Source organism: Octodon degus, unplaced genomic scaffold (genome assembly GCF_000260255.1).
Source record: "Octodon degus isolate 3935 unplaced genomic scaffold, OctDeg1.0 scaffold00116, whole genome shotgun sequence".
NCBI classification, from domain to species: domain Eukaryota; kingdom Metazoa; phylum Chordata; class Mammalia; order Rodentia; family Octodontidae; genus Octodon; species Octodon degus.
The window spans coordinates 5,836,292-5,846,612 of record NW_004524692.1 but is presented as its reverse complement, the minus strand read 5'-3'; the positions used below and the strand labels follow the sequence as shown (position 1 = coordinate 5,846,612).

Here is a 10,321-nt window from a genome sequence, read left to right as displayed (position 1 = left end):
AGAAGCCCTAGCCAGCTCTGTACATAGCAAATAGGGTCAGGCTCAGTCAAAATGGAGACAATCGCTCTTTCAAGGAGAGCTGCTCAGGTGGTCCTCCACACCCGGCATGCCTTGGCAGCCCTGCCCCCAGGGCACACTGAGGCAGCAATTGAGCCTGGGTGTGGTGGCACAGGTCTGTAATCTCAGCACTTAGGAGGCTGAAAAACAGGAGAATCCCTACGAGTCCAAGCTGTAGGGATTTTAAAAAAAAATTTTAAATAAAAAAATAAAGTTCTATGCTAACAACCAAGTGTAAGAAGAACTACAATAGAAGGATATAGGACTTTTTGAATCTTCCTAGATATTTAAAGCTAATTTGATTTTCCAGGTAGTGTGATATTTTCATTAACCATATGCTAATAACAAAATTGATAGAATTTTGGGTTTGTCCACACCATTCAATTCTCTTATTGACAAAATACTGTATTATAAAGTGAATCCAGTAAACATCTTCCATTTCCAAAGGCCTCAGAGGTGAATTCATCTTTTCTTTAATCAGTTACAAGTACTCTAGGCTGAAAGCAATGGTAACTTTGCAAGCTGAAGTCAACCACTAATAAACTAATAAATAAAACACTAACATTTTCCATCCAGGACAAAAAAAAAAACAAGCATCCAGTAAAAGAACTCCAAGACTGATCAGGTAAAATAAAAGTCATTTCTCTATTATTTCAAATAATAGTTACTTTGAGAGTAAAGTTTCTGCCTGCATTGCCATTGGTGGTTGTTGCAAGAGTCACAGTTTCAATGTCAAATCCAACAGTAGGTCCAGAGGTAACTGCAGACAACTGGTTAGTTGCTTCTTTTCCGTTCACAAAATCTGCACCTAAAATGTTAAGCAATCATTTACCTGCAAGCAGTAATGCTAATTAGAGAGCTGAAACAGCTTCTAGATTACAGATAACACAGCTGATTTCCTAAGTCAAAAAAAGAAAACATTTCAGAATGCCAGGGACATTGGTACTTAACTTATTATTTTATTTTATATTATCTTGCCATATAGTCCAGGCTCACCTTGATTTTTTTTTCTTTTTTCTCCCTGAGGAGCGGGACAGAGAAGTGAGGGGCCCACAGACAGAACCAGAAGAGAGGTCACATTCGCCATGAATGTCCTTCCCTCGCCTGGTGCAGCTTAGGCCTGGCCCAGGAGAGCACTCATCCACCACATCGGTCTTGCCTTGAATCTGTAATCCTTTCGCCTCATCCTCCCAGAGCACTGGAATTACAGGCACCTGCCACCACATCTGGCACCTTGAATTTTAAAAATCTGCTTTCTCCAGGCAGGGTGGTATATATCTATAGTCCAAGTGCTTAGGAAGTTGAGGCAGGAGGATTACAAGTTTAAGGCTAGTACAGACTACATACCATACTAAAGCCAGCCTGGACTGTACAGTGAAATCCCATCTCAGGAAACAAAACCTACATCTTTGTGGTTTAGAGTTCATTTCTTGGATCTATGCTTTGCATATTCATCCCTTCTTACAATACTATCAATTCCAAGAGGCATGATTTACTATTTCATATAGAAATACTAACAAAATAAGGAAAACAAAAGTTGAAATTGTTTAAAAGTACTTTCTAACAACTACTCATTTGCATAAATCAGAACTGGAATTAAAGGGCTGGTGAGATATCTCAATGGACTAAACACTTGCTTAGGCAAATGCAGAGGTGAGGGTTCTATCCCTGGCACCACATGCTGTACCAGCCCCCCAGGCACACTGAGCCCCTCACCAAGTCCAGGCACAGTAGCGCACACGCATAATTCCAGCACTCGGGAGGCTGATAACAGGAGGATAACTAGGAGTCCAAGCTGCATAGTGAGACCCTGCACAAAAAAACCCCCAAAAAACCTGGAACTAAGAACTCTGAATCATGACCCTTTTTATATTGTTGTTTTGTTCTTTGATTGTTTGTATAGTACTGGGGAATGAACTGAGAGTCTTGGTCCTACCTACTTCCTTGGACTTACTCAATTATCAGGCTGGGCTGGAACTTGCAGTCCTCCTGCCTCAGCTTCCCAGAGTGTTGGTATAGGTGTGCACCACCAGACATGGCTTCACAACTGTTACTACTCTGTCCACAAGAATTCGCTACCACCCATGACGTCCTTGAGCTTTTCTGTGGGAATTACTAAATGACTCAATAAAAGCTCATCTACTGAGTATTTCCTAATGCCTGGTTCTGGTTTCCTCACTTCCCACGCTGCAGTAAACAGCACCTCTCCTTACCCAGCTCACGGAAAGGGGAACGCAAGTGACAACACGGTGCTGCTCTATCCCATGTTCTGCATCTTGTGTCCTTCATGGAATCCAGTTACATAAATGTATCTGTTCTTTTTCTCTCTTCTTGAGTTTAAAAGCCCTTCTGATGAGAACAGTAAGTCTCTGGCCAAATACGTTCTTCTCATTCTTGTGAAATTCGGAGGCTACCGATGACCTCCCAACCAGAAGGGTAAGTGAAGGGGCAGTGTCAGCAGTGGGTCTGCTGAGGACACTAAAGGACTGAGCTGAGGGCGGAGGGCAGGGAAAGAGAGCTTTGAAGAGGCAGGGCGACTCCAGCAAGAGACCACACAGTGCTCAAAGCCCCTGCCGAGACTAAACCTGTGGTTTAGTGTGAAGAGGAAGACAGAAAAAGGCACAGGAAAGGCGGTGCGCTGCCACCGGCCTAAGATCCCAGCACATGGGGAGGCCGAAGCAGGAGGAAAGGAAAACTGAGCCCAGCCTGGGCAATTCAGCAACCGAGTGAATCCCTGTGCCCAAATAACAAATAAAGGGCCAGGGAGATAGCTCAGTGGCATAAGCACCTGCCTGGCAAGTGCAAGGTCCTGAGTTCGAGCCCAGGTACTGCTAATAATAGTACTAGAAATTAAAAAGCTGGCAATGTAGTTCTGAGCAAAGGCCCTGGGTTCAATCCTTGCTACCAAAAACAAATCAATAAGGACAAGAACAGTGCCTTTAGTGAGTCTAGCAGGGAAGCTCTGGCCTGAGCCCCACCCGCTGAAATACTCAGCCAAGAGGAAAGGGAAAGAGAATTCTGAAAGCTACTGGATTGGAACAGCCTATGGGTTATGAACCGAATGGTTAATGAGGGAGAAAAAGGAATGTTGTCTCAACAGTGATCCCACCAGAGGGCACATCAGGGTGCTTCTAGGGTCCTCTCTAACCTCTAGCTGTAAAGCAAAAATGCACATCAGCATAGAGAAGACAAATCTGGTGACAGAAGATGGGACTATCTGGGTACTTTAACATTCCATATCTTCTTTCACTAAGTGGTTATGAGAGAGCCTCCTCAAAGCCCAGTGGCCTCAATACTTAGTCGTGGTGGGTACACCTGTGATCCCACACTTGGGAGACTGAGCTAGGAAGATGCTGAGTTTGAAGCCAGCCTGACTATATCCTTTGATCAAGAGCAGCCTGAAGACAGCGTGATCCTGTATAAAAAATAAAAAGAAACTTCCGAAACTGTAATAACGACTGAAGAAGAGCCCAGGCATGGTGGTACGCAAATGTAATCCTGGCACTTGGGAGGATGAAGCAGGAGGGTCTCCAGGAGCTCCAGGCCAGGCTGGATTGATTACACAGATATCCTGTCTGAAAAAAGACAGAAAAGAAAAAAGAAAAGTAGGTTAGATCAGAATCAAAACAAAGAGGGGAATTAGCCCCCAGGGGAAAAAATTTTTTTTCCCAACCTGAGAACCAGGGATCTAGTTATTTGTACAAAGGGAAACTGCAATCTACTAGGCTCTGGGCTACTTTCACAGATAGTATTTCTCCTTTATCTTCAGCCCTACAAGCTCCAGCTAAACTCAGAGCAGCACAGAAAGAATGTGAAACAGTTCTGTGACACTCGAGCACTGGGTGACTGAAGGCCTGAGTGTTGACTGTGAGGTACAAGAGGGAGGAGAACGGGCTCCTGTCCTGAAGGCAGCCAGCAGAAGAGAGGGGGAGAAAATGGCAAGGAATGCAAGAAATGTCGGAAAGGATTGCTTGGGCAACTTGAAAAGACAGAAAATGGGTTCCCCCTCTAAGCCAGCGTTCTCTTCCACAGAAGAAGGAATTCAATTGCTAAAAATAAAACTTCAGTATTGAAAATTCTGCCATTCAAAGAGTAAAAGGTCTGAAGTAGGCATGGTGGTGAATGCCTGCCATGCCAACATGAGGCCAACCTGGGCACACAGTGAGCTCAAGACAGCCTAAACTACACCATGGGACATTATCTCAAAAACTTAAAAAAACTCTGGACAGGTGTGATGATGCACACCTGTAATCCCAGTCCTTAGAAAGCTGAGGCAGGAGCATCACTGTGAGGTCAAAGTCAGCCTGAACGACACAGGGCACAAGTCCAGTGTAAACAACACAGTGAGACACTGTCTTAAAGCACAAACAAAACAACTAAAAAACTTATGGGCTAGCCAAATAGCTCAGCAGATTAAAGCACCTGCCAACAGGTTCAATCCCCAAGCCTGCCGTGCTGGCCCCGCCCCTAGGGCACGCTGAGCCAGCGATTGAAACTGAGCATGCTGGCCCCCACCTGTAATCTGAGCTCTTGGGAGGCTGTAAGCAGGCAGATCACTGTGAGTCCGATCTAGTAGGGAGACCCTGAACACCTTGTAGACTCTTCCCTAAAAGTAAAAAAACAAAAAACTTCAAAGGACACACATCAAACTACACACATACACACACAAAAAAAATTATAAGCCTTTATTTTATTTATTTATTTTTTTATTGGTGCTGAGGACCAAACCCAGGGTTTCCCACTTGCAGGGTAAGGGTGCTACCACTGAGCTAAATCCCTAGCCCTTGCACACCATACTAAAAGGCACATGTACACTGTCAAATAGTATAGAAATTAGTTTAAGCATTTGCTTTTTCTTCCTCCTTCCCCTCACCCTCCCTCGTCTCCTCAACCTTCATCCCTAAATGCTCTTCCACTGAGTTGCATCTCTAGTGTCTTTTTTGTAAACAACTTTTTTTTTTTTTTTTTTAATGAGAAAGGTGATTTAAAACAGACCCTGTTTGAGGTGGCTCCTCACGCCATACAGTGGTCATCAGTTCCCTCACCCAAAGGCCTGGGATTTCCTTTTCCTTTCCTCCACCCAAGGCCAGAGCCCGAGCAATGTTAGGTTGGGGCTGAGGAGCTAGGGGTCCAGCAGGGGCCCTGACCTTCGGCAGGTGTGCTGCAGCAAGCACACAGAGCCCTCTGTCAGAACCTGAGCCGTGTGAGGAGTTGATTTCCCTAAAGCAACACCCCAAGATTCGGGATTAAATGCAGAGCTGGCACTTGGCAATAAATAAGTGTGTTTGGGTGGCAGTGTGGGCACTTGTCTTGAAGAGGTTCACCATCACTGGTGTACAAGAATGGCAGGCAAACATGTCCTCTGATGCCTCAGACTCAGTTTTAGGGTTTAGAGCATAGTCTGTGGGGCAGCCACTCTGCCATTTTGCTTGACAGCACTGTGGACAATACAGAAATGGAGCAGCCAAGCATGTCAGCACACTCCTGTAAAGCCAGTGCTTGGGAGGCTGAGGCGGGAGGAGCACAGTGAGGTCAAGGCCAGCCTGCATTACACAGAAAAACCCTGCCAGGTAAATGAATCATTAAATAAAGCAAGTCACAGAAGGAGACATTTAGGGTCAGGTTCAGGTCTAGAGCAGCAGCAGTTGCCACATTCGGGAAGGGGGCCACAGATATTTTATTTTTCCTGAGATGGGTTCTTCAAGTGGCATGGAGGCGAGCTCCAAAACTCTGAACTCAAGCCATCCCCTCCTGTGACTTTCCAGTGTGTGGGAGGGGGATAAAATCCTAGCCACTGCCCCAGTCCAATGGTTTTTCTTTAAGTTTTGAAGCTTGTAGGCAAATACAACAGGCACCCCGGGCTGAGGACACCTCTTCCACCATTGCAATCTCTGCACACTGCTCCCATCTGGACAGTGGAGTAGGGCACATGAACCCTGCAATAAGAAATGCTCTAGGGCTGAGCGCAGGTCTACAACAAAAGAAGAACCATTTTCAATCCACCTGAAATTAAGTACTTCCAGTGCTTTAATTAAGGCTCTTTATTTGACACTCAGGTGTAAGGTACTACAAGGAGCTGCCCAGCTGCCCAGCCCAGGGCACAGCCAGCAAGCCTCCTCTGCAGGTGGCCAGGGGAGAGGCCATCAGCAACCAGCTGCCGCCTACCCAGCCTTCTCCATCCATTCCTGATAGGCCCCAGCATAGTTTCGAGCCCTGTGGAGGCAAAGGAGGGTGAGGGCGGACAGCCCGGCTGGCGAGAGGGCCCCAGGCACCCCGACCAGCACCGCTTGTACCCCGTGTAGCCCAGGCTCTGGGCCAGCTGTGTGGCCTGGAGGCCTCGCCTGCCCATCTGACAGAAGAAGACAAGATTCTCGTCGTCCAGCTTGGGCTTCTCAGCACAGTACACAGCCTGGAACGCAGCGGGCTCCATCTGCAGGGCGCTTTCCAACTCGGACACTGGGACAGGGCCCAGGAGGTGAAAGGTGAACACAGCCAGCCATGGCAACCCTGGCACTCCCAGGTTAGGGGCTGGGCCGGCCAGAGCTGGGGCTGGCGGTGCAACGCATCTCCAGGGACCCCAAACGACAGATGGTGGTCACCTCCCCGCATCCTAATCTCCAGGGCAAAAGCAGCCAGGCTGTGCAGGAAGTCAGCAAACCAGCTTTGAACGCGAGTCGCCTCCCCGGTGGGCCGCTAGGAGGCTGCGGAGCACCCGGTGGACGGGCCTGGAGGAGGTCAAGTGGCGTGGCTGCCCCCTGCTCCCCGCAAACCAGACAGGCCTGTTGTGCTGCAGGACCTCCCTCTAGCCAGCCCTTCGTGGGGAAGCTGAGCGCCAGCCACGGGAACAGAGGAAATACAACCCTCCTGGCCCCCATCGCCACCCGAAGTCGGGGACCCCTTAGCCAAGACCTTCTTCGACTGACTGTGCCCCAACACCGCGCGCCCTCCGGACCCCATACCCGGGATGTTGAGTGCCCCGGGGATGGTCCCCGCTGCCGCCTCCTCCCGAGACCGCACATCGAAGAGCCGGGCCCGGCCGGAAGCCAGAAGCGACCTGAGCTCAGGGAGTGAGACTGTGGGCCCTGAAGAGGGGGAGCGAGCCTTCATGAGAAGGGGCTGCGGAGCTCCTGCGCCAGGTGGGGGTGAGGGAGCGCCATGGCCACGCCTCCCGCTCCTCCTCCACCTGGTCTCAGGCGGCTTGCTGAGGGCCCAGGTTCCCTAGGAGGTACCTGCAGTCATCATGCGCGCAGGGACTGCAGTGATCGCGAGCTGCAGGAGCGCAGCAGCCCAACGATTGGGAGCCCGCAGCATCGTCCCCTTCTCCCAGAGCCAGGACCGGAACCGGAAGCAAGGCACCGCCCGAGGCTCCTGCCGCACCTGTTCCCAAAGCCTCTCTGTGGCCACCTGAGGGATCTAGGCTCGGTCAGGAAATGATACCTTGCTCTGCCACAGGCAACAGGACTTTGGGTGGAGTTCAGGAGCCGCACCCCACCCTACTACTCACAGCCTTTCAGGGCCAAAGGTAATGTTTCCCTCCCTCTACCCTGGAGCCCAGAAAAGGAGGAAAATGAGACAAAACAGACAACTGTGGCTCTGAACACTTTTATATTTTTAATAGAGTTTTTGTTGTTGTTGTTGTTTGTCTTTTTAAGACACAGTCTGGCAATGTAGTTAAGGCTGGCCTGGAGCTCACTTTGTAACCCAAGCGGGTGTTCTTGCAGCTATCCTCCTGCCTCAGCCTCCCAAGTGCTAGGATTACAGGTCTGTGCCACTATTCACGGCCACCTTTATCTTTGAAGAAAAAAGGAAAAAATGAAGAGGAAAGGAGGGAGAGAAAGAAAGGCGGGGAAAAAAAAAATCAAGAAACACTCCTACAAAAGAAAAGGCCCCGTGTGGAACCCTGCCTGTCCTCCCTGGCTTCAGACCTCTGCGTACACCTCAGCTGCTCACTGGCCTGTCTGTTCTTTGTGGTACTGTCCTGTCACCAGTGGTGGCAGAGGAATGGATGCTGTGGCTTGGATGTGGCAATGGGGAGGAAGAGAAGAAAGCAAGCAAGCTGCTAAACCAAGCATGGGGACCCCATCCTATCTGCTTGAGCCACCCTGTCTTATCCCCCTAACTTCCAATAGATACTGTCACCATCGATGAGTCCCAAAGCATAGCAATCTGCTTGGGGTTTAGGGAAGCAGCTGTCCCCAGGCCCAAAGGGAAGAAAGTGATGTGGCACATACTAAGCACAAGGAGCTGGATGTGGACCTCCCCATAGCTGTTGCCATTTAGCTCAAAGACCATACACATATAGATCCCTGTGTCTTCCCAGGTCACCGCACTGAAGGTGATTCCGCTGGGTGAAAAGGTTACATGGTCCTCATAGGAAGCTACCAGGGGAAGAACGCAAAGAAAGGGTGAAGTGAAGATGTGAGAAAAGCTGGTAAAGGTGGCACCCAAGGGACGCAGGCACCCTCTCCTTCCTCAGAAAGGGAAAGGGGAAAGCCATTGAGACTGCAGCCCTGGCCCACAGCCCACCCCTGGCATCCAGGATCAACTCCTCCACACACTGGGTGACTCACAGAAGATCCTGTTGTTATAGCAAACGAGTCTGGTGCTGTCTCTGTGAACAAACTTCCAATCCACACGGGGGGAACTGAAGCCAGAATAGGTGCAGTCCAACTTGACCTCTGCACACAGAACCAAAAGGAGAGGAAGAGGAGGAGAAGGGGAGAAGATGGGAATGGCCATTCCTCACACCCAGTCTGCCACGCTTCGTGGCCCTGCCCCGCTCACGGCTCTTCTCAGAAACTCAGACTTCAGGACTAGAGGTGGGCACTGTGCTCTTGCCCAACACCAGGAAGACTGAGGAGGACAGATATGCACCCCCTCAGAAGGGAACAAGGATGCCAGGCAATGTGGCACACACCTGTAATCCCAGTGCTCCGGGAGGCTGAGACAGGAGGCTCCCAAGGTTGAGCCCAGCCTGGACAATTTAGCAAGACTTTGTTTCAAAATAAAAAACCAAGTAAATGGACAAGTGCCCTGATGGGGCGAAGGAAGTAAGGATGGAGGGATCTAATTAAATAGGGGCAGGGAAGAAGCCCGGTTCCTCCGTGGGGCTCAGATCTGACAAATTAAAGTAGGGACAGGACTCTGGATTCTCAGATAGGGCCACAAACCTGCACTTACACAGTCAGCCTTACTGAGGTTTCAGTGCTCAGACACAGGAAGGGTTTATTTATATCCTTAAGTCACACCCTGGTTTTCTAGATAAATGTACAGAGAACTACAATGGAAGCACACGTGTTAAATTCAAGAATGTTTCCTTTCTTCAGCTATCCACATGACTTCACAGGGTCTCTAGACAACTGAGTCTCCTCTTCCTCATTTGAAATATGAAGGGTTTGGTACCTGAATTGGAACTCAGGACCTTGCACTTGCCAAGCAGGCGCTGTGCCTCTGAGCTACATCCTCATTAACATAAGAGGTTTAAACTACATGTCTCCAAATCCTTTTAGGTCATCCATCCTACCAACGCCTGCTTTGGTATTAATGTTGAAAAAATACACCTGTAATTTCAGCATTTAAAAAGCTGAGGCAGGGGCTGGTGAGATGGCTTGTTCACTTACTTAGAACAAGCTTGGCAAAGCACAGGGACCACGGTTCAATCCCCCAGCACCACATGCCAGCCAGTCCCGCCCCCTGGTGGGCTGAGCTGGCCACACACACACACACACACACACACACACACACATAAATAAATAAAATTTAAAAAAAAAACAATGTTAAAAAAATAAAAAGCTGAGGCAGGAGAATCACCATGAGTTCAAGGCCATCCTGAGTCACATAGTGAGTTGAAAGCCAATGTGCATTGTATAGTAGAGACCCTGTCTCAGAAAAACAAAAAATCAGGCTAGACATACTGGAGCCCCCTGTAATCCCAGCACTTGGGAGGCTAAGGTAAAGTATCACTGAATTCCATGCCAGCCTGAACTACACTACATGACCCTCAACCACCCCCACCAAAAAAAAAAACAATCTCCCAGCAGCCACAGGGTCATCCCAGGTACTAGCACCCCTTGGCCAGATGCTCAACACAGCCCACCAAACTCAGTGCAGAGGGCCTCACCCACAACAGAGGAACTATTTCCTTCCACCCCTTTATTAGGAAATCCTTTTGTTTTCTCTATACATGCCATTCATTTACTATTACAGCTGTCCTTGTTGCATTTGTTTTGATTTTCAAAAGGAAGGAAAAGGAGGGAAGCCAGCC

At 48.9% G+C, this 10,321-nt stretch overlaps 1 protein-coding gene across 3 annotated transcripts in view; it reads right to left on the bottom strand.

Moving 5' to 3' along the window:
* Positions 1-5,954: 5,954 nt before the first annotated feature.
* LOC101588933 (thiosulfate:glutathione sulfurtransferase) overlaps positions 5,955-10,321 on the bottom strand; it is a 33,138-nt gene continuing 28,771 nt past the window's right edge. The window contains exons 1-4 of one of the 3 annotated variants that reach the window (XM_004639978.2): positions 7,287-7,607; positions 7,017-7,139; positions 6,351-6,513; positions 6,122-6,270 (exon numbers count right to left, since the gene is read on the bottom strand). In XM_004639978.2, coding sequence (XP_004640035.1) covers positions 6,219-6,270; positions 6,351-6,513; positions 7,017-7,139; positions 7,287-7,368 — 420 coding nt within the window. In that variant the 5' untranslated portion in view covers positions 7,369-7,607 and the 3' untranslated portion in view covers positions 6,122-6,218. Of the gene's footprint in view, positions 6,271-6,350; positions 6,514-7,016; positions 7,140-7,286; positions 7,635-10,321 lie in introns of those variants that run through there. The other 2 variants (XM_023699841.1, XM_023699840.1) reach the window with 2 other exon arrangements.